Raw genomic sequence first — 24,900 nt, 5'->3', positions numbered from 1 at the left:
GTGCGCCTTCCGCTCTCCTGGACCTGGCGGAGCTCACTCCGGGGCGAAGCCGAAGCCAGGAAATGACAGCGAGCGAGGGCGTGGGGCGGCGGGAGCCTTCGGGGCGGAGCGGGAGCTTGGCCTGAGGGGATCCAGGGGCCTGCACGGTCGCGGAGGGGTGGGTGCGTGGGCGACGGGTGTGCCGGTCGGTAGTGGGCTGGCCCTGTGGGCTTTCCCTGGACTCTCATTAGCATTCCTAAACTTTTTCGATCACATAAATTAGAGAACACACTTGTACATTAGATTTCAGGGATCTTATCAGCCTCTGTCAAATCCATTCATAGACCCATGCAAAGGGTCCGGAACCACAGATGAAGACTCCTACTCCAGAGACAGATGTGGTAGTGCCATGAGGCACTCATGTGAGGCGAGCACGGGGGATGACAGGGTGGTGTGCTGGGACACAACAGACGCTGGAAATTGAAGTGAGCTAATGATTTGTCCTCAAGTTTGGGGGCTGGTGGTTCAGGTAAATCTGTTAACCCTTTAAGTGATTAATTGTTTTGCTGTAATTTAGGGGATGATTGGCAAATTGTCAAAGTAGAGTATTGGAATTTGCTTTTCCTGTGGGGGAATTTTCAGTGTGAGAATCCACCAAAGGATTTTTTTTTTTTTTTTTTTGGTCTCCATTAGTGTTTTTCTGGATTTGGAGTCTAATGGGTTTGTGGGATTCCTTTTCACTATTCAGGAACAAAAACCAATTTTCTTCTTCTGAATATTGAACTTATTAATTATCCCAAAGTCTTGGATATGTCTATTTTAACTTGATTTTTGTCTTAGTTTTAGGAGGGGGGTTACCATGTGGGGGATTAAAACATTCTCAACAGAAATCCAAACACTTTATTTAAAAACTTCTATGCATAGGAGGAGAAGCTCCTATATAACAAGGTGGGCGGGGATGCTTTATAATAAATAGTTGGAGTAAACTTAACATTGGCTTTATTTGTTGACTTGTCTAACACAATCAGTGATCTGCTTTAGGGTTTGGTTGGCTTATATATAAAAAGAAGACAATAACTGGATTTTTCTTCCTGTTTATCTCCAGCCAATGAAGAAGTCACATAATGCATGCAGTTACAAATTTTTTAAGAGAGGCAGCCTTGTATAAAAACGCAGAGTATCATAGCTAAATGTTGGTGCACTTGTATTTTAATGTTCAAGTCTTAGTCTAGCATTGCACTAGCTGCTTTGTCAGTGTTAAACGGATAGTTGAGAAACAAGTCAGATCACATTTGCAGCTCTAGTGGTTGAATCTCTATTATAAATACTACACGGGCATGAATGATGCTTGTTAATTGACCATTTTGGCATCTTACTGTGTACCTCATCTGTTAATTTTTTCAATCCTTCTTAAGATGTTCACCACTGGAGATTTATTATGATCATTCACACATGGTAATCAGCCAGGTAAATGCAGTGCAGGTTCTGACAGTTTTATCTTAATATATTTGTTCTGAATTATCTTACTATGTTACCAGTCATCTGGCTTTGTGGTAAATTTAGTTGCAGTAATTTATTTCAATTCTGTAAATAAAAGTACTGTTGATACAGTGCCACAAAGTTAATACCAGCATTTGACATAGAATGTAGTGCCAAAATAAGTATAGTTTATCATAGTGTGGATATTAGGAATAAACTATATATAGAGAGTGATGCTAATCACTTATTTGAACTAAATGATAACAGAGGCTTGTAGTTTTCTCCTCTGTGTATAATGTGGTAGGAAAATGAACACTACTGTAGTGAAAACACTCAAGTTGACCTAAGTTTGAACCCCAGCTCAACTTCTCACTTGTGTGCTCTGGGACAAGTTAACTGTTTAATTTCTTTATTTGAAATAAAATTTACATATAATAAAATGCACAAATCTTAAGTGTATGGCTTAAATTTTCACCTGTGTATACTTCTAACCATCACCCAAATCAAGATAATGTAACACTTGTATCACCTTCTTGCCCCTTTCCAGTCAAATCCCTACCTGGAGGTAATTACTATTCTGATTTTTATTACCACAATTAGATTTACCTGTTCTTGAACTCTATCTAAATGGAATCATGGAGTATACCCTCCTTTGTGTCTGGCTTTTGGCTAACATAAAATCTGTGAAATTTATCCATGTTGTGTTTTGTGTGTCAGTAGTTTATTCATTTTTTTTTTAATTGTGTAGTATTCTGTCATATGAATATATTACAGATCGTTTTTCCAATTTCTTGTTGATGGGCACTTGGGTTGTTTTCAGTTTTTTATGAATAAAACTCCTATGAATATTCTTGTACAAGTCTTTTGGTGAACATAGCACTCAGTTCTCCTATGGCTGGAGTTGCTGGGTCAAAAGGTAGGTGTAGGTTTACCTTTATTAGAAATAGCCAAAGAGTTTTCCAAAGTGGTTGTACCATTTAACATGGCCACCAGTGTTTTGAGAATATTTAATTTGCTCAACATCCTTACCATTACTTGGTACTTCCAGTATTATTAATTCTAGTCATTTACTGTGGTTGTAATTTATATTTACCTGGTGATTAATGATGTTGAATGCCTTTTCATATGCCTGTTGGGCATTTTTGTCTTTCTACCCCTGTTTACATATTTACCTAGTCAAGTTATGCAAACTCTACACCTTGAGTGGGAAAAGGGAGTGAGAAAAAATGGCATCAAGAGATGGGGTGCTATCTTGCTGCTCAGTGGTGACACCAAGTGCTGTGAAAATTGTTCTTAAACTTTGGGTTACTGATTATATCTATTAGGGTGACACTAGCTGCTGTTAAAAACCCTAAGACTTCAGGGACTTAAGAGAGAATTACTTTTTTTTTTTTTTGCCCACCATGAATGTCCAAGGAGGGAATTCCTGGTAGGTAGGTGGCCTTTCAAATATTTATTTAGGATTCTAGGCTTCTTCCATCATGTAGCTTTGTAATCTTTTGATACATGGCTTCCAAGGTCTTTATGCTTCTCTTCATCAACCCAGAGAAGGGAAGAGTTGGGGCAGGGGAGGGAGGACATGGGCATATATGGAAGACTTTGATGGGTTAGGCAAGGAAATGGCATATACATCTCTTTTCATCATATTTCAGTGTTGAGAACACAGACGAATCTAACTGTAAGGGAGGCTGGGAAAAGTAGCCTTATCTGTGTGCCTGGGAAGTTGGGAATTGGCCAGCAGTCTCTGCCAATAGTGACGAAATGGTATGTTCTTAGGAATAGTCAATGGATTTCTGTATTAAACTGAGTCAGGACGAAGACTGAACTTCTTTGTTAGCTTCAAATAGCAATGAATCTGTATAAATTGTTAAGCACGACACTTCCCATTCTCTTTGTGTAGCCTGACAATGCTGTAGGAGTTGGAGAGTGACTATTAGAAGTACAGATAATGATAATGAGTTCATTCTGTGATGGCTAAAATGCTTTGCTGAAATCTCTTTTCCATTATAATTTTATTTATTTAATATCTGATATTTATAAAATTAATTTAGAATAAGGTAACTACTTTGTCTTTTATTAATATTTCAGGACTTTGTGATTTTAAAACTTAAAGTGTGTAAGAAGTTTTGAGTGGCTTGTTAGAAAATGACTTCTGATACTGTCCATGGGGAATTGCAAAGCTGTTTCTTTAACACCTTTCCCTAAAGTTTCTAAGATACTCCTAATATGTTAGAGTTGCTGAGTCATTCAACTTTTTAAAAATTGTTATATTCTGAACCAGTAAGAGATGGATTACCTTGAATTCTCTAAACCCTGGGTCAACAATTAAGAGTCCAGTGCACATCATTGTTAGAGGGAGGAGGGAGAAGAAAACAAGGGAAGAAAGAAGAAAGGGAACAGAAGGAAAATGAGCATGAGTTGAAGTCCATGCAGTAGAGCTTCCTAAGTAACCCTGTGTTTAAGCTTTCTACGGGTAAAGTGTTGATCTAGAGTAGTGCTGTACTTCAGAAATACAATGTGAGCCATATATGTAATCAATACATCCCCAATATTTCCGCATATAGTCAATATAAAAATTAATGAGGTAGTTTACATTTTTTCGGTACTAAATCTTTGAAATCAACTGCACATTTTATAATTAGCTCACATCTCATTTTGGATGTGATTTTCATTGGAAATACTTCAACAGTATTTAGTCTTAATAAAATATACATAATATATATTGTGATTCACATATCCAATATAGGTTCACATACCCAAGTTGTTCCAAACATACTTAAAAGTTTTCCAATAGCTGAAGCAAGTCTCAGTTTTAAAATTTAAATTTAGGTTAATAAAAATTTACATTCTCAGTTGCACTAGCCATGTTTGAAGTGTTCTATAGCCACTTCTGTATCCATAGTGCAGCTCTAGAGTTTAGACTGAGTTTGAACTCTAAGCTCTAGGAAAGCATGTCCTTCTCTCTGGCATTGAGAAAGTACTCAAATATTTGTGGTTTGAAAATATTATCAACATATTTTCAAGTAAGTGGTGTTGAAAGTGAGACATAATAAATAAGCTAATTGAACAGCTGGGAGAAGCCAGGCTTCTTTTCCAAAACTTAATTATTCTTAATTAGTTTTCAGAGTGCAGCTATTTAGACCAGAGTGGCTATACCTTATTGGAAGATGCCTCTTTCCAACCTTATGGCTGGTAACTGGTCAAATTATGTATTAATTGCCACACAGTGGATTAGTTAAACAGCTGTGGGGGAAAATATTCAAGATGCCCTTTCTGTAATCCACTAGTTTGGATTTGGGGTATACAAATCAAAGGATAATGAATGTAGTGAAAACAATTAAGGTTGAAAATATGAAAAATAATCATACATCCCATTTCATGTCACTCTGAAGAGGAAAATACTTTGTTGTTAGAGGGGCATACACCTTTAATTTACAGAAAAAGAAAAAATCTAACTTGGAAAATGTTCCACAGCGTTAGAAAAGAACTCTTTATATTCTTTGAAAATGGGGATATTATACTCTAATATACATTTGTTTTGTCCACTAATTACCCAAATTGTACTAGTTCAGTGTTCTACCAAAGATGCATTTCTTCCGTAAAGCCTTCCTTGACTACCATAGTTCAGGTGCTACCTTCTTTCCTTGAATTATTTTCTCATGAGAATCAAATATTTTGTCATCCAAATACATAACTACAGTGTTATGAACTGTTTCCATTTCATTAATAAATGTTGTCATGTCTAGCACATCCAACTCAGTGTTTTAATAAGTAGCAGTTGCTCAACATTTTCTTGAGTCCCCAGAAAATCAGAACAATCCAAAAATTCTGGCTGATAAACCATCTTAGGAACCTCTGACTGTTCCCATGCTTTGTGTTCAAATTCCTTTACTGCATTCTACTCAACTCGACTGATGGCACAAACTCAGCTGAGCTGCCATGTGCTGGAGTACTGGATTAAATAAGCCAAAATGAAAGTGACGGTCAAGCTTTTAATCACTTACTGTAATTGTATACACAGGAGTCTAAACCAGAGAAAGACTCCCCTGTTCCACTTATCCCTGTGAAATGGCCCACTGGTTGAGGGTCAGTTGCATCAGCATGAATATGGGGTATTGTCTCACTGTTGAGTGAGCCACAAACAGAAGGCTTCTGCAGATTTGTGGACTAGGGTGGAGGGAAGAGGAAAAAGGGAGGGCTAGGAGTGAAAAAGCATTAAGTCAGAGTGAAGGAAATTGTTTTCCAGTTTTCCCCCATAAGGAGACCTCCAAATAGAGTCACCTGGGCCTGGGTCCTTCATTGCAACAACGTTCAGAGATTGAAGTGCCCTGGCTCTACCCCAAATCTTATGTGGCGAGGACAGCTTTCTCCTGTGAGGCCTGCCAGGTAAAGCCTTTTAATGGCCTGTGTTCAGTCCTGAAATTTCATAGAGGGTTTTTTTTTTTTTTCTTTTTGGCCAGAAGCTGGACTCCTCAAGTATGAAATCACTTCTCTTCTAAAGACTTGAAACTACTTTCATCTATTGCAGGAGGTACATTTTTCCTATGTTTGAGTATCTTTGATATCAGGATATCAAAGGTAGTAACAGTCGTGATCTAACAGTAACAAAGGTAGCCAGGTCACAGTTGTGATCTAATTGTGTGAAACCTTCCATTGACACCTTTGGGTAAAATCAAAAGTACCAGCATCAAAAAGTCTTCAGTTTCAGTGTCTTTTCCCCAATGTATATTCTTGCCTCCTGTATTGTAGAATAATTGATTGTGTAAGCATGGACTTATTTCTGGGCTTTCTGTTCCATTCCATTGATCTCTATGTCTTTTTTTTTGTGTCAGTACCACCCTGTTTTGATTACCACACCCCTGCAGTAGATCTTGAAATCTGGGATTGTGATTCCTTCAGCTTTGTTCTTTCTCGAGATTCCTTGGGCTATTTGGGGCCTTTTGTGATTCCTTATGAATTTTAGTATTACTTGTTTTAGTTCCATGAAAAATGCTATTGGTGTTTTGATAGGGATTATATTGAATCTGTAGATTGTTTTGGGTAATGAGGACATTTTAAGAATAGTAATCCTTTCAATCCACGAGCATGGAGTATCTTTCCATTTGTTCATGTCATCTTCAATTTCTTTCATCAGTGTTTTATATTTTTCAGAGTACAGGTCTTTCACCCCCTTGGTTAAGTTTATTCCTAGGCATTTTACTCTTTTTGGTGCAGTTACAAATTGAATTGTTTGATGAGATGTAGCATCCTTTTGTATTGTCTTATCTTCATAAACTACCTATATCACGTCTTGAATTTGGCATTTTATGTCTTTGGCATCTCTATTTTAGACTTTCTTAGCATGTTCTGATGAGATAGATTGACGTATAGGGTATAGAAGAAGAAGAGAATATAATGGGATATTCTCAAGCAGAGAGGCTAATGTCTGATTGATCTTTAATCGTTGTTACTCCATATTTAATTATGAGAGCTTCCCATAATTAAGTAAATTATTTCTCAGCCACCTAAGAAGAGTAAGTTTTCTGTTATTTTTTTTTCTGATGAAAGGCCCTTACCCTATAAAGGTCACACAGGTCTAAAAACACCTATTAAATCTTTCTTGTCTCCCCCCCTCCCCTCCCACTGATGTTTATTTACCTTTTGTAGGGATTGTTTGAAGATCTAACTATGCCAACCTTTTCTGGAAATGACTTGAAATCTTGCTTAGTACTTTTGGGAAATGTGACATGGCTGAAAATGAAACTTGCCCCATTTGGCTAGCCAACGATCCTGAGGGAGTTGTAAAGAGACTAAACACATGAAAGGACATTTCACCGTACCCTGTGTCAGGACTGCTGTGAGCTGTTGCATAAGCTTTGTCAGAGCAGAACAAATGAATTAAACCATGGGATGTTCTATGAGCTTTTGTAGGATCACCTGGAGCCATTTCCTAAAATCCAACTGCTAAAACTGTCCTGGAATAAGGTCTGGGTATAAGATTCTGATGATACCACAGTGCTACCCCCCTTTAGTCTCATTGTCTTCAGTGCAGTTTGGAAACCAAATCCAAATGGTAGATAGGAGGAGGAAACCAAAGAATCCTGAGGGACCACATAAGGAACGTGGCGAGCGAGGGCCCTTCTGTAACAAGGAGATCAAATCCTGGGACAATGGCCCTGACAGCCTCGCCTGTCATGGACTGAACCAGAGGCTCAGGCATTGGAATCCCATTGGAACAAAATGGACTTTGTCTTCCTTTTTTGTTACCCCCACTTTACTTTTCCCATGTATTTCTCTGTTCTAACCCTCCCCTTAGCTCTGGCTTATTCTGATATGCACCCTTGACTACTGGCCAGACCTACTTTAGAAAGAAATATCACAGATAGATGTAATTAATAAATTTTCTACTTTCTCTCTTGAAATCTGTTTAATTACAGCTGCATAATAAATTACCCCCAAACTGAGTGGCATAAAGCCACATTATTTCACTGTTTCTGTGGGTTAGGAATCTGTGTGTGGCTTAGCTAAGTCCTCTGTTTCTGGGTGTTTAACAAAGCTGTAGTCAAGGTGTCGGCTGGGATGTAGTCATATCAGGGCTTGACTGGGCAAAGATCTGCTACAAAGCTCGCCGAAATTACTGTTCACGGGTTTTAGTTCCTCTCAGGTTGGTTGGACTGAAGGCCTGTTTCTCACAGCCTGTTGATCACGGGCTTCCCTGTGAGTTCTTTGCCATGTGTGCATCTCTGTAGCGCAGTCCACGACATGGCTGCTGGCTTCGTCAGGGCAATCGAGAGGGAAGAGAGTGTGAGGAAGAAGGTAGAATTTAAAAACTTGATCTCAGAAGTGACATCACATCACTTGTGCTGTATGTATTCTGTTAATTAGAAGTGAGTTACTAGTTCTAACTCGAACTCCACAGAGCATTGAATAACATGTGAATAACAAAAGGCAAGATCAGTGGGAGACCTTTTAGAAGCTGTGTACCACAGAATATACATTATTACATAATGGTATAAAATTGAAAACAAGGGTATGGATGTGAATCCTGTTCTGTACTCTTGAGTGTAGTATCACAAATGAAAAATTTATCTTTAATCTTCCATCTGTCCAATTGGAATAGTAGGAACCTTATCTCAGTCATTACTGGGGATCACTCTCACCCAGCACATAAACTTAGAGTTGGCTGAGATTTTAGGTCATGAGCACCATCAAAGCCCTGGGCAGGCCCTTCGCATCAAGCTCATGGAGCCTACAAATTCTTAATCTCTCCCCAGTCTGAGATTGGGTGGGAGCTTTCTTACTCTTAATCTCTGCTGCCCTTCTAGGCACTCCCTCGCCCTTCCCTGAGGTAACTTTTCCATTAATCTGGGCTCTCCCTAAAGACTGGAAGAGTCATGGATTTCAGGTGGACATTTCCAGTTTGTTCACATTCCTAAGTTAAAGAAATAACAGTGATCCTGGTTTCTTGCTTGTAATGGGAAGAAAGGAAAAATAAGAGTGGAATATTAACATCCCAAACTATCCTGTTGGACAACATATAAAGAGAAAAACTTTTTAGACACCATTTAAGTATTTTTCACCAAGCTGTTCATATGGTTATCATCTTAAAATTTCTGTTCGAGGGCGCCTGGGTGGCTCAGTTGGTTAAGCGACTGCCTTCGGCTCAGGTCATGATCCTGGAGTCCCGGGGTCGAGTCCCACATCAGGCTCCCTGCTCAGCAGGGAGTCTGCTTCTCCCTCTGACCCTCCTCCCTCTCATGCTCTCTCTCATTCTCTCTCTCGCAAATAAATAAAATCTTAAAAAAAAAATTAAAAAAAAAAAAATTTCTCTTCGATAGCTCCAATATCTGAGTCATGTCTTAGTTTGGTTCTGCTGACTATGTCTTGACAAATATTGCTCAAATTCCAGTCATGTGTAGAGACTCAGGTAAATAGTTTTTATGCCTGGAAATAGATGTACTTGTTCTGGCAGGCCATCGGTGTATGCGGAGTTGATTTAACTTCGCCAAATTTTGAGCTGGGTTTGGGCTTCAGTGTACCACAGGCTGCAAATTCCTTTAATTGTGGGCTGCTATTACCTTGTGCTTAGGGTGAGGTCTGGGCTGTTCTGCACAGGTCCACCACAGAGGGGTTCTCTCTCTCTCCACGCTCTTGCCTCTCCCCCAGCAGAAGACCGTGGTTGCTGCTTGCTTGGTGCTAGGCTTGTGGCCATCTTAGCATGACCTACGTCGTCCTAGACAAGGCTTGTACTCTTGGGCCTTGGAGGTGAGGCTTTCTCAGCATTTCTGCCTTTCCTACCCTTTGTAGCCAAACTCTGCCTTAGATCTGCAGTTGGTCTTGGGCAAGAGATAGTCTCCTATTTATTCCAGTGGTAGCAGATTTCCAGATCTTAGTGCCAGATCTGGGCCAGAGCTTCTTTCTTGCCCCTCTCTGATGAGTAGAGAGGTTTTGCTTTTACCTCCTCCCCAGTGGCCAGTGGATCTTCTCCTGTGTCCTGGGTGAGAGGATTTCCTGTCCTCTCCCAGAAGCAGCAGGTTTGCTTTTATTCCTCCTACAGAGGCAGTGGAGTTTTGTTTGTGCATTGGTGGTGAGAGGGTTCTTTGTCCTCCGATACTGGTAACTGATTATATCTTGCCATTTGCTTCACTGAGGAGGGGGTGGGGGTGGGTGAGATCCATCTCCCACCCCATCTCCAGTCTTTCTTGTGAACACTCTTGTGGAACACTCTCTGGTAAATAGCTTGTCTGTGCCTGGCTTCTCCAACTATTTGAAAAAGACATGCTAGCCCACACTTGGCCTTAAGGATTCTTTACAAGTCTTGCTGACCTCTTACCTGCTTGTAGGGCAGCCACTTCTTTCTCCTGTCCTTGTTAAAGGTGAAACAATTTGTATGTTCTGTCTCTCCTTGCAGAAACTTGTCCCTCTCTAGAATTCCTTTTATTGGTTGCCTTAGGACTTCAGCTCTTTGATGGGCTCAAGAAAAGTTTTTGTGTCCTAAGGGCTGTTTTTGTTGTTGTTAAGCTGGAAGTTACATTTTCTTGCAGTTTTCTATGTTCTAAGCGGAAGGCTAAATTCAGTTTTCTGTAACATTGAATCAGCAATGATACTTTCCACAAACACAGATTTAAGTAATGTCAGAGGCAAAGGTTATATTACAAAAACAGAATGCTAAAGTCCCCACTTTAGTGTGGAATCTCACAGAGTGTTTTTTGCCAAAACAAAAGTAGCACCAGCAACACACACCCTGTAATAAGATACATAAATCTGCCAGGAAAGGAACCTTTATCCCAACTTGGTTAATATTTGTTTTTAGTGTCTTCAAGATACTTATTATTTGCATAAATATTTTTCAGTTTTTTAGTTTATCCATCATACAAGATGCTATGTGTGTCAACTGTTTTTCCATTTTTTCAGAATTCCATAGTAAATTACAGTTTGAGTCCTATGCCCTCTGGCTTTAGCTCTAACTTGCTCAAAGCTGATTTGCTGAAATCAAATAAAATAAGCCCACCAATAATAATACAGGCTGTTTGGATCCTATGCTTCTCTAGTACCTAGACCCTTATTTTTAATCTGTTCTTCTGGCCCTTAAAATAAACGCACAGTGTGTGCATATTGTAAATCAGTTCCCATTCCACATTATGACAGGTTCTTTTGGGTAACAAATTTGTTCTTTCTTCCCTTTCCCCTCACATATACTACAGACTTCCAGAAATATATCCTTAGAATTGGAAGAAAAATCCAGAAATTAATCTCATTTATGATAAGAATGATACTTTGATTCAGTAGAATAAGAAATCATGGATGAATGCAAAGCAAATTCCGTATAGAGTAGGTATTTAAATGTATAAAGATTTGGGCGCCTGGGTGGCTCAGTCGTTAAGCGTCTGCCTTCGGTTCAGGTCATGATCCCAGGGTCCTGGGATCGAGTCCCACATGGGGCTCCCTGCTCGGCGGGAAGCCTGCTTCTCCTTCTCCCACTCCCCTGCTTCTGTTCCTTCTCTCACTGTGTCTCTCTCTGTCAAATAAATAAATAAATTCTTTAAAAAAAAAATGTATAAAGATTTAAATGTATAACGAAAAAAATCTCAAAACCTCTCAATTGATACTGTAAATAAAGAAACTATAAAAGAAAATTTGAAGGGTGAAGGGGATTAAGAGTACACTTATTGTGATGAGTACTTAGTAATGTATAGAATTGGTGAATCATTATTTTGTATACCTGAAACAAATATAACACTGTATGTTAATTATACTGGAATTAAAAAAAGAAAAATTGAAATATTTAATAAAAGTTTCAAATAGAAAAATCAAAATGACTTATATGATAAAATATATTGTTATAAATAGCTAATATCCATAGATGGTGATTGAAGCCTCTAAGGAATGGGATGTAGCAAGAGAAGAGAAGGCCCAGGACAAAACTCCCAAAGGAGTCAATATTTAGTGGATGGGCGGAAGGGAGGTCTCCCAAGACTGAGAAGCAATTAGAGCTTGGAGTGATCAATTCCAAATACTATTAGAGACCAAGTAATGTCTCTCCTTTCACACTTAAAAGCCATCAAGGGCTTTCTTTTATTATTTGAGTAGAACTTATTTAAGGCAATGTGATTAATTATGAGGTAGAATTTGTACAGAGGACTATTTCTTAAATATGTGTGTTTTAAAAATTATACCTGTACAAATCCTACCCCATACTTCTTGAATCAGAATTTCAGGAGGTGGGGCCCTGGCATATACATATATATATATATATATTTGGGGGAAAATGTCTTTCACTAATGATTTTGATTACCACCCCTCATTAAGAAGCAAATCTGCAGATGGGACTGGCTATAAAATTTGCAGAGCTTTATGCAAAATGAAAATGTGGGGCCCTTTGTTGAAAAATAATCAAGAATCTCAAGACAGCAGTAGCAAGGTAGTAACCCAAAGGAAGGGATTTTTTAAGAACAGGGCCCTCTGTGATGCATTTATGTAAGTGGCATGCCTTGTCTATAGAAAATGAACAAGTAAGAGATGGAGGGTTGCAAAGTGACTGAAGAAAACGATTCATTTATTTAAAACTAAAATAAAAAGTCTATTACTTTCATGATACAGATTACAGAAAATAAATTTAGACCAAATCTTCTTGGCCTAATGGGATATGCAGAGGACTGACATTCTTCAATATGTGAGATTTTCAACTAGAGGGATCACTGAGTGTTGTGTCTAAGAGTGAGAATGAATTACATTTTTGTGTTTATCAAAAGTGAGGGTGGGGGTGCCTGGGTGGCTCAGTTGGTTAAGCAACTGCCTTCGGCTCAGGTCATGATCCTGGGGTCCCTGGATCGAGTCCCGCATCGGGCTCCCTGCTCGGCGAGGAGCCTGCTTCTCCCTCTGACCCTCCCCCCTCTCATGTACTCTTTCTCTCTCTCATTCTCGCTCTCTCAAATAAATAAATAAATCTTTAAAAAAAAAAAAGTGAGGGTGGATTTGTAAAGTTGGGAACCACTACTATACAGAATACATAATCTGGATAGGAAAGATTGCTGTTTAGATTTCCAAGACAGACAGCTATATGCATTCATTGAACTAATATCTATGCAGTAGCCGATATACTGCCAAGTGCCAGTACTCCCAATATACTTTCCAAGTAAACATGGAAAACTTCATCTTTATTGGGGGAATTTACTGTGGTTGCTTTAGTTTGGGGCATAGCATGTTTATCAATGTCTCTGAAAGGGAGGCGTAGGAAGCAGGATTGGGCAGAGGGATAACTGGAACTGAGATGATGCAGGTCCAACAAATCCTAAGAGTTTGCATTTCTAAACAAGCTCCTAGTTAATACTCACGTGGCTGATTCCTAGACTCTACTTTGAAAAGCCACATTCTGGCACACATTGACTAGTTCTCAGCTGGTAGTAACGCAATGAGAGAAGAAAGCGTGACTGTTATCTGTATACAGTCTTTTTAAAAATTTATAATGGTTTAGATGTAATGATGTGGAAAAACCATTTGGTATTTGTGAGACATGCTTAGTTATATGAAAATGCAAATAATGTTTTCCATTCATGGGTCTTAAACATTTTTGAAGTTTAATTAATGAGGTAAATTCTTGAAAGGCTTGTAGAGTTTCCCAGAAAGCACAATACTGTATTAGCTCTTGGCATGATAATGTAATGGATCCATTTGTAAGTGTCCTTGGAAAGTGATATGATTCTATTATATTTCAGAAAAATAGATTTCAAAACCCCACTTTATTGTTTAATTTTATTTTTATTTATTGTTTTAATTCCCATATAGTTAACATATGGTGTTTTATTAGTTTCAGATGTACAATATAGTGATTTAACAATTCTATACATTACTCAGTGCTCATCATAATAAGTGCACTCTTAATCCCCATCACCTATTTTACCCATCCCCCCCCCACCTCCCTTTTGGTTACCATCAGTTTGTTCTCTATAGTTAAGAGTCTGTTTCTTGGTTTGTCTCTGTCTTCTTTTTTTTTTTTTGTCTCCTTTGCTCATTTGTTTTGTTTCTTAAATTCCACATTTGAGTGAGATCATATGGTATTTGTCTTTCTCTGACTGGCTTATTTCACTTAGCTTTATACTCTCTAGTTCCATCCATGTTGTTGCAAATGGCCAATTTCATTCTTTTATGGCTGAAGAGTATTCCATTGTGTGTGTGTGTGTGTGTCTCACATCTTTTTTATCCATTCATCTATCAATGGATGCTTGGGCTGCTTCCATAGTTTGGCTATTGTAAATAATATGGCAATAAATACGGAAGTGCATGTATCCCTTTGAATTTGTGTTTTTATATTTTTTAGGTAAATACTGAGTAGTAAATACTGGATCATAGGGTAATTCCATTTTTAACTTTCTGAGGAACCTCCATACTCTTTTCCACAGTGGCTGCACCAGTTTGCACTCCCACCAAGAGTATATGAGGATTCCTATTTCTCCACATCCTCTCCAACACTTGTTTTTTCTTGTGTTTTTGATTTTAGCCATTCTGACAGGGGTGATGTAATATCTCATTGTAGTTTTGGTTTGCATTTCCTGATGATGAGTGATACTTAGCATCTTTTCATGTGTCTGTTGGCCATGTGGATGTCTTCTTTGGAGAAATATCTGTTCCTTTCTCTTTTTTTTTAAAGATGTTATTTATTTGAGAGAGCAAGGGAGAGAGCATGAGCAGGGAGAGGGGCAGAGGGCAGGGGAGAACTTCCCCCTGAGCAGGGAGCCCAACAGGCATCTCGACCCCAGGACCCTGGGATCAGGACCTGAGCTAAAGGCAGATGCTTAACAGACTGAGCCAGCCTTTCTGCCCATTTTTTAATTGGATTACATTCTTTTTAGGTGTTGAGTATTGTAAGTTCTTTATATATTTTGGATAATAACCCTTTATCGAGATATCATTTGCAAATATCTTCTCCCATTCAGTGGGTTGTCTTTGAATTTTGTTGATTGTTTCTTTTGCTGTGCAGAAGGGTTTTATTTTGATGAAGTCCCAATAATTTATTTTTGCTTTTGTTTTCCTTGCCTCAGGAGACATATGTGGAAAAAAGTTGATACAACTGATGTCAGAGAAATTACTGCTTGTGCTCTTTTCTAGGATTTTTATGGTTTCATGTCTTATATTTAGGTCCTTAATCCATTTTAATTTCTTTTTGTATATGGTGTAAGAAAGTGGTTCAGTTTCATTGTTTTGCATGTAGCTGTCCAGTTCTCCCAACACCATTTATTGAAGAGGCTGTCTTTTTCCCATTGCATATTCTTGCCTCCTTTGTCAAAGATTAATTGACCATATGAACGTGAGTTTATTTCTGAGCTTTCTATTCTATTCCATTGATCTATGTGCATACTTTTGTGCCAATAACAAAATATTTTGATTACTACAGTTTTGTATATGTGCTGCCGAAGCGAGCACTGATTACTACAGTTTTGTACTATAACTTGAAATCTGGAATTGCAGTGCCTCCAGCTTTGTTTTTCTTTTCAAGATTGTTTTGACTATTTAGGGTCTTTTGTGGTTCTATACAAATTTTAGGATTGTTTGTTCTAGTTCTGTAAAAAATGTTGGTATTTTGACAGGGATTGCATTAAATGTGTAGATTGCTTTGGGTAGTATAGACATTTTAACAATATTTATTCTTCCATCCATAATCACGAAATATCTTTCCATTTGTGTTGTCAGTATCTTTCATTAATGTTTTATAGTTCTCAGAGTACAGGTCTTTCACTTCCTTGGTTAAGCTTATTCCTAGGTATTTTTAAAAAATCTTTGGGGCAGGTATAAATGGGATTGCTTTCTTAGTTTCTCTTTCTCTTGCTTCATTATTAGTATATAAAAATGCTATGGATTTCCATACATTGATTTTGTATCCTGCAACCTTACTAAGTTCATTTATCAGTTCTAGTAGTTTTTTGGAGGAATCTTTAGGGTTTTTGTATATAATAACATATCATCTGCAAATGGTGAAAGTTTTACTTCTTTCTTTCTAATTTGGATGTTTTTATTTCTTTTTATTGTCTGATTGCTCTGGCTAGGACTTCCAGTACTATGTTAAATAATAGTGGTGACAGTGGACATCCTGGGATTGTTCTTGACCTTAGGGGAAAAGCTTTCAGTTTTCCCCCAGTGAATATGATATCAGTTGTGGGTTTTTCATCTATGGCTTTTATTATGTTGAGGTATGTTCCCTCTATCCCTGTTTTGTTGAGGGTTTTATCATGAATGGATGTTGTACTTTGTCAAATGCTTTTTCTGCATCTGTTGAAAAGGTCATATGGTTTTTATCATTTCTCTTATAGATGTCATGTATCACATTGATTGACTTGTGAATACTGAACCACCCTTTAACCCTGGAATACATTATTGTAAAATATTTTATTTATTTATCTGAGCGAGAACAAGAGAGAGCATGAGCAGGGGGGAGGGGCAGAGGGAGAGAGAGAAGCAGATTACCTGCTGAGCAGGGAGCCTGACACAGGGCTCCATCCCAGGACCCTGGAATCACAACCTGAGCCCAAGGCAGACCCTTAACTGACTGAGCCACCCCAACACCCCTAGCTGGGAATTTTTTGATACTAATTTAATTTCATTTCTTGTAATAGGAGTGTTGAAATTTTCTATTTCTTTCTGATTTATTTTGGGAGGTTATATGTTTCTAGGAATTTATTTCTATTTATTTATCAGTTTGTTGCTATGTAACTTTTCATAATCTCATAATTTTTTGTATTTTCTGTGGTGTCGGTTGTTATTTCTCCTCTTTCATTTCTGATTTTATTTATTTGATTCCTCTCTTTTTTGATGAGTCTGGGTAAAGGTTTATTGGTTTTGTTGATATTTTCAAGGAACCAGCTCCTGGTTTCATTGATATGTTCTACTATATTTTTAGTTTCTATTTTGTTTCTGTCTGCTCTAATCTTTATTATTTCCCTCTTTCTACTGGTTGTGGGTTTTGTTAGTTGTTCTTTTTCTAATTCCTTTAGATGTAGGTGAGATTATTTACTTGGGATTTTTCTTGATTCTTGAGGTAGGCCTGTATTGCTATAAACTTCCCTCTTAGATCGGCTTCAGCTGTATCCAAAAGATTTTGGACCATTGTGTTTTCATTTTCATTTGTCTCCATGGAATTTTTTATTTCTTGGTTGACCCATTCATTGTTTACTAGCACTTTATTTAAACTGTATGCATTTGTGTGATTTGCAGATTTTTTTCTTGGGGTTGTTTTTGTTTCATAGTGTTGTGATCAGAAAAGATGCGTAGTATGACTTCAGCCTTTTTGAATTTGTTGAGACTTGGCTTGTGGCCTAATATGGGATCTTTTCTAGAGAATGTTCCTTGTGCACTTGAAAAGAATGTGTGTACGGCTGTTTTAGGATGGAATGTTCTGAATATATCTCTTAGATTCATCTGGTCCAGTATATCATTCAAAGCCACTGTTTCCTTGTCAATTTTCTATTTGGATGATCTGTCCATTGATGTAAGTGGGGTGTTGAAGTCCCCTACTGTTTTTGTATTACTATTATTTCCTTTATGTTTGTTATTAACTGTTTTATGTATTTGGGTGTTCCCATGTTGGGTGCATAAATATTTACAGTTGTTATATCTTCTTGTTGGATTGTACTGTTTATGATTATATAGTGTCCTTCTTTGCCCCTTGTTACAGCCTTTGTTTTAAAGTCTGTTTTGTCCAGGGGCACCTGGGTGGCTCAGTCGGTTAAGCGGCTGCCTCCAGCTCAGGTCATGATCCCAGGGTCCTGGGATGGAGCCCCATGTCGGGCTCCCTGCTCAGGGAGATCCTGCTTCTCCCTCTCACTCTCCCTCTGCCTGCTGCTCTTCCTACTTGTGCTCTCTCTGTGTCTCTCTGTCAAATAAATAAATAAAATCTTTAAAAATAAAAAAGTCTGTTTTGTCCAATATAAGTATTGCTCCTCTGGTTTTCTTTTAACATGATAATTTGCATGATAAATATTTCTCCATCCCTTCACTTTCAGTCTGCATGTTTCTTTAGGGTGAAATGAGTCTCTTGTAGGCAGTATATAGATGGGTCTTTTTTTTTATTATTCATTCTGTCACCCTTTGTCTTTTGGTTGGAGCTTTTAGTCCATTTACATTCAAAGTAATTATTGATATGTATGTATTTATTGACATTTTGTTACTTGTTTTTGGTATTTTTTTTGTAGTTCCTCTCTATTCCTTTTTTCCCTGCTGTCTTCTCATGATTAGTTGGCTTTCTTTAGTGAAATACTTGGATTCTTTATTCCCTCTTTTTTTCGTATCTATTACTTTTTTTTTATTTGTGGTTACCATTTGGTTTATATATAACATCTTTTGCATGTAGCAGTGTATATTAAGCTGTTGGTTGCTTAATCTTTAATACATTCTTTACTCTTCTCCCCTCCACATTTCAGATATTTGATTATCATATTTTATGTCCTTTTACTTTGTGTTTCTCTCGACTGATGTTTACAGATAGGATTAATTTTTGCTTTTGTGCTTCCTATATTTACTACTCTTACTATGGTTTTTGTTTTCCACTCACAGAAACCCCCTTAATATATCTTGTAGGGCTGGTTTAGTGTCAAAAACCCCCCTTTAAAGTGTCTCATTCACATCATTGTTCCTATGGAGGTGTGATTGTGTGCACAATGGTTTTGGAGTTTTACTGTAGGTTTACTTTGTTAAATCAGTGGAGTTACATCCCATTCCTTCATTAGCCTATTCAAATCCAAGTCCTGGAAGTGGGATCATTGCTTTTTGCAGGTATAGAGTTAGAGTTAAGAACTGTAGAACAGGGGTGCCTGGGTGGCACAGTTGTTAAGCATCCATCTCTTGGTTCCGACTCACATTGTGATCTCAGGGTCATGAGATCAAGTCCTGTGTCAGGGTCTGCGCTCAGTGTGGCATCTACGTGAGGTTCTCTCTTCCTCTCCCTCTGCCCCAACCACTTAGGCTCTCTCTCTCTCTAAAATAAATAAATAAGTCTTAAAAAAAAGAACTATAGAAGGCATAACTATGCAATTTAGAAATTTATTTTTTTGGGACGCCTGGGTGGCTCAGTTGGTTAAGCGTCTGCCTTCGGCTCAGTCATTATCCCAGAGTCCTGGGATTGCATCCGTCTGCATCAGGCTTCCCGCTCAGCAGGGAGCCTGCTTCTCCCTCTGCCTGCCACTCCTCCTCCTGCTTGTGCTTTCTCTCTCTCTCTGACAAATAAATAAATAAAATCTTTTAAAAATTTTTATTTTTTTGAAAATCAGAATTTGTTAATCTAAAGGAGTGTTAATTCCTCAGGGTGTCAGTTTACAAGATCACCGAAGTATTTCAATAATATTGTAATTGCTCAAAATTCAGTAGTAATTCCGGCTACTTTTTTGGATATCCACCTCAACTGGCCTTTCTCAGCTGGAGTTCTGTGAGAGAATTAAGCTTAATGCCCTAAAGGCATCCATTGTATGTAATGCTATATTGTGCATCTTGTAAATGAACTTCTCTATCTGGATTGGTCCTAATTATGTTCCATTCTTTGTGAAATGGAATAGTCATTTAAATTCTGGTTTGTAGTTCAGATGAGGAGCCTAGATGAGAAAGGCTGCCAGAGATTCTTCTAGTTTTAATAGAATTAATTTGCAGATTGCTGTGTAATTATCTCCTGTTATAATTATTAAAACAGGAAGAGGGAGGGAGTCAAGAGTTAAGGAAACAATAATGAAAACAGAAATCTTCCTTTGATCTGTGCCAGGAACATATTCCTTGATTGTTATATTATAGTTATTTTCTCTTGAAATAATAAAGAGCTGAAGTCTTCAGATGAGTGCCACAGAAATCTGAGGATGTTTTTCACTAGTGCTCATTCTTCAGCCATGTAGGATCCTGGGTGTCACTCAGTTATCCTTGTCCTCAGCAGGATCTGGTCCCTACTGTGCTCTTCTCATGAGATAAATGAGATCCTTAGATCCTTTTCTTAGCAGATAGCCATTTCTCCTATTTTAGTGGAGGAAATTGAGGCTGTCCGGTGGAGAGGACTTCAGTCTACAGATACATCCATTCAAGCCCATTCTTAATTCTGGGATGACAAATAAACACATACACTCTCTTCTACCTTGCATCCCACCAATGTGTCTTTTGTCACAGTGTTCATTTCAGAATTAAGCTTCTTTCAGGAGACATGCTGTTTCCTCACTTCCTATGCACCCCTCCTGTTGTATCCACCTCCTGCTGCCAAAACCTCATTGTAGCTAGCTCCAAGAAGATGCTTCAGAAAGAAAATACATTCATTTTAACAAAATGTATGATGAATAATTTGGATGATTTTAGTATTAGGTGAAGGTATAGGCTCCTCATATCAACAAGAAAATAGAGAAAAACTTCAGGGAAAATAAAAAGCTCTAGTAGAAAGTCATTGTACAAGTAGGAGGAATAAATGTGGCATGATTTTGAGGAATAGAGTTTAGGAAAAGATAATCCAGTTGACTTTGATTTTTGAAATATACTCAGTCTAGCAAGACAATTTGAGGGGCATGGGATTCCATTTCTTTTTCTATCTGTGCAAAACACTACTTGATTCTGCTGTGATTACCAATTATATAGTCATAATATTGGAAATGCTCTTTATTAATGTTTAAGTTTTAGAATCAAGGTATAGGAAAAGCATGCATGACCTGATTAAAATAATGGAAAATTTACAAACTTGGAGAGTATAAAAGTATAGCTGAAGATTTTCAGAAGAGGAGTAAGGGTGGAGAGAGGTAGAGGCAAGGCTGGATTAAAACTAGAGTAGCTACAGTCCAATAAATATAATGCAAGCCTCATTTTAAAAAGTAAAAAAAAGTAGGGGCACCTGGGTGGCTCAGTTGGTTAAGGGTCCAAGTCCTGATCTCAGTTCAGGTCTTGATCTCAGGGTTTTGAGTTCAAGCCCCACACTGGGCTCCATGATGGGGGTGGAGCCTACTTAAAAAAAGAAGTAAAAAAAAAAAAGTAAAATTATAATATATTTAACCCAATGTATTTAAAGTGTTATTTCAACAGGTAATCAATAGAAAAATTATTAATAAGAATATTACTTTCTTTGTGTATTAAGCCTTCAAAACCTGGTGTGTATAGTACACTTCCAGCACATGTCAGTTTGGAATTGCACTTTGCTTGCTCAGTAGCCACCTGTAGCTAGTGGCTACCATATTGGACCTACCCCAGTCCTTGGCACATAGGACATACTAATAGATGTTTGGAGACTGAAGGAATTGAGCAATTGGCATATAAGATATTGAGACCTAATCCAAGGCAGAAGGACTACAAGACCTACCCTGTGGAAGGATGTGAATGGTGCTTAGTAGAGCTATGCTTATTTCAGTCTTTGGACCATTTGATATTCTCTCTTTTTCCAACTTCTCCCCTGATGTGAATATATAGTCTGGGGCCTGAAACCATCAATGTTGTATTTATAAAAGAAAACTTGGCTGCTTTCTTTTCAGTGTGCCTTTTCATTGGTAACATTTCCCAACTGTTACCTTTTCTTTCCTAATCAGTTTACACTTTGAAATGACTCATTTGTTTAGTAACTACCATTTTATTTCCACCTCCTTCTATTTTCTTAAAAACAAGTTACTCCCCAGCATCATTGTTATATTGGGGATCATTTGGTTGCAAGGAACAAAAATGTATTGAAATGTAACTTGGTAGCAGATTATTGGAGTGCCATGGCAGGTAATGTCATGGACATCCACAGGCAGAGAATGCCCCAGAGTCTCATGTGTTCCACACAAACAGCTGGGAAGTCAGGTACTGAACTTTCCTCACACAAACTCTCCCCTTTGCTTATCTCTTTGCTTTGCTTCACTGTCTTCTTAACCTTCTCTCTTTTCTTGCATGTCTAGAACATATCTGCCAGCACTCATGACTCCTGAGAGCCTCATTGTCTACCACAGTCTAGCCTCATCTAGTCTAGTCATTTCCATATTCCTAGATGAAAGTCAATTTCTAGTCATTTCCATATTCCTAGATGAAAGAATTTGATGGGTCAGCTTTGCCTGTGAATTTCATGTAATTTGGGATAGAGGAGTACGTTAGTTTCCTCGGGCTATCTAATAAATTACCACAAACTTGGTGACTAAAAACTAGCATTTATTTTCCCACAGTTCTGGAATTCCAAAGTCCAAAATCAAGGTGTCAGTGGGCTTGGTTCCTTCTGGAGGCCCTGAGGGAGAACCTGTACCATGCCTCTCTCCTTGCTTCTGGTGGCTCGGCAGGCTTAGGCTTCCTTGACTTGCAGACACATCATTCTGATCTCTGATTTCCTAGTCACAAAGCTTTCTCCTGTGTCTCTCTGTGTTTTCTGTCTCTTATAAAGACACTGGTCATTGGCTTTAGGATCTACCTTAATCCAGAATGATCACATCTAGAGATCTGTACCTTAATTACATCTGCAAAGACCCTTATTCCAAATAAGGTCATATTCTGAGGTTCTGGTTGGATACATCTTGTGGGGGTCCAACATTCAACCTACTTCAGGAGGTATAGTGAAGGGATACCAGTATGTCTTCTAGACCCCATTCCAGGTGCCAGCAAATGTCTGGCTGTTACACATTTCTCTACCAGGAATGTTTATAATTTTGTATATTTACTTCCAAGTACTGTGTTCCACTTAAAAGTCCCTTTTTCTTATTTATTTTCTGGGATCCACTTCCCTTAGGGTAGAATTAATGGCTCCCTTTTGTCATTTTCTGTTGCACTTTATACATGCCTCTTTGGCACCCCTTGCCATATTGGTTTATAGCATTGTGTTTACATGTCTCTTTTCCCACTTAGGTGTGAACTTTTTCTGAGGGGTCCTCTGCCTTTCTTAGCTTTGTTTCCACAGTGCCAAGCACAGGACCTGATGGCGAATTATGTTTGTGGAATTGGGTTGACATGCTGGAGTGCATGGATCGAGTCTCTTCTCCAACCTCAGTGTTACTTTATTCAAGCATATTAATGATCTGTTCTAGTCACTTCTTTGTGATATTGTGCTCTGTTGTGTTCTGCTACATGCTCAGATCTGCCCATGTCTTCCTCTCATGTGGCCACCACATACTTAAACCCTTGTCATCATACTTCTGCTGCCATAATGTCAATGGGCCTGCAGATTCAAGTTACTCTCCTGCCTCAGTTCACATTGATCTTCCCTGTTACACAGATGTTATTTGTGGTCATTGTGTTGTATAAAGTCACTGACAACACTAAAATATCGAATAAGGAAGGAACTGCTCTCTCTAGGGTAAATAACACGGTTGAGTTCCTGCAAACCTCTGGTTACAATGCTTTCATCAGTTGATCAATATATAACCTTGCTCTATGTGTGTTTTGGCTTAAAAATACTTTATTTAATATATATAGTTGATGCATTAACCTTGAACTTAGAACCAATAGAGGTGTAATTCATGCCTAAATGAAACTTACTTAATAGGTATTTTCTCTGTAAGGCACATCACTTCTTCCACTGGGGAACACTAGCCAGTGCTTTAGTGCTGTTCTTAGGGGCCATTTTAAACAACAAAACCACCTACAAAAATTTAGAAAACATGGCTCTAAATAGATCATGAAAAGAACTTTTGCGTGCAGGTGACTCTGGGTTTTCACCAATGTATATGTTTGCAAATGACTGTGAAAGCACCTAGAGTATTGATTTTGGGAGTACAAATTAAATTTTAGAGAATAGGTGGATTTGCAAACACAGAATCCATGAATAATGACGATAGACTGTGCCCACCTGGTTTCTCAAATTCCTGAGCCATTATGAGACACAATTCTTGTTGGCGTCTCTCTTAGGCATTTTTAGCTTTCAGTTTTCTCATTTTCACCAACTCAGTTACCATTTGATTCACTTCTCATTTTCCAAAAACTTGTTGACGTCTTTCATTCCATGTGTTACTGTCTGTGCTCCCATTTGTTTTGTCTTGTGGCTCTATACCTTTCCTGTAATTTTTGTGGAGTTTCCTGAGAGATTACAGATAAATATCTATGTTTAATCAACAAATTCTTAACCAGAATTTTATTTCATACACAACACCTTTAGTCAAGTGTGACACATATAATAGGTTTACTAAATACTGGTTGAACAAATTAAAGAAGTGCTATTTTTATGCACAAGTGTAGCTCTGCTAGATAATACCTTACAATAGGGTTTTTAATATCTCATAATCTACTAGTTAAGAGACTACCTCTCGGGGCGCCTGGGTGGCTCAGTCGTTAAGCATCTGCCTTCGGCTCAGGTCATGATCCCAGGGTCCTGGGATCGAGCCCCACATTGGGCTCCAGCCCCACATTGGGCTCCCTGCTCAGCGGGGAGCCTGCTTCTCCCTCTCCCGCTCCCCCTGCTTGTGTTCCCTCTCGCTGTGTCTCTCTCTGTCAAATAAATAAATAAAATCTTAAAAAATTAAAAAAAAAAAAAAAAGAGACTACCTCTCTTTCTCCTTACTTCTGCTAAACTTTTTTACTTAGTGGAACATTGCCTGAAGAAGGTGAGGGCATGGGTTTAAAATAAAACATGAGTTTGGAAAACGTATCTTGTTTTAGGACATTTCTGAGGTGCCTGGGTGGCTGAGTCAGTTGGGCATCCGACTCTTGGTTTCATGGTCTCAGGGTCCTGGGATCGAGCTCTGTGTTGAGCTCAGAGCTCAGAACCGAGTCTCCTTGTCCCTCTCCCTCCCCCTCTGCAACTCTCTCCCACTCGCATGCATTCTCTCTCTCTCAAATAAAATCTTTAAAAAAACCCTTATGTTTCTTTACCTTTGCATCGTAATCTCTTCCTTAGTCTGTTTATGTCCTTTATGATTTTGTTCATTGTAAAAGAATGTAGAATTATAGTGCTCACGGGAATCCCAGAAATCATGTAATTTAAACTTTCGATTTGTAGGAAATTGAGGGTCAGACTGCCTTGGCTCCTTTCTTGGCTCCACCACTAACGTTGGACAGGTTTCTCAATTGTTTTGG

The 24,900-nt window shown here is 38.3% G+C and overlaps 1 protein-coding gene across 4 annotated transcripts in view; it reads left to right on the top strand.

Annotated features, from left to right (window-relative positions):
* The first annotated feature begins 252 nt into the window (after positions 1-252).
* IL31RA (interleukin 31 receptor A) overlaps positions 253-24,900 on the top strand; it is an 82,060-nt gene continuing 57,412 nt past the window's right edge. For 2 of the 4 annotated variants that reach the window (XR_013445812.1, XM_078067313.1), the window contains exon 1: positions 253-464. Coding sequence is in view for 2 of the 4 variants with exons in the window: in XM_078067313.1 (XP_077923439.1) it covers positions 420-464 (45 nt within the window). In the remaining 2 variants the exon portion in view is untranslated. Of the gene's footprint in view, positions 509-24,900 lie in introns of all 4 variants that reach the window. The other 2 variants (XM_036065682.2, XM_036065683.2) reach the window with 1 other exon arrangement.

Source organism: Halichoerus grypus, chromosome 2 (assembly GCF_964656455.1).
Source record: "Halichoerus grypus chromosome 2, mHalGry1.hap1.1, whole genome shotgun sequence".
Lineage (NCBI taxonomy): Eukaryota > Metazoa > Chordata > Mammalia > Carnivora > Phocidae > Halichoerus > Halichoerus grypus.
This window is presented reverse-complemented; position numbering and strand designations above follow the sequence as displayed.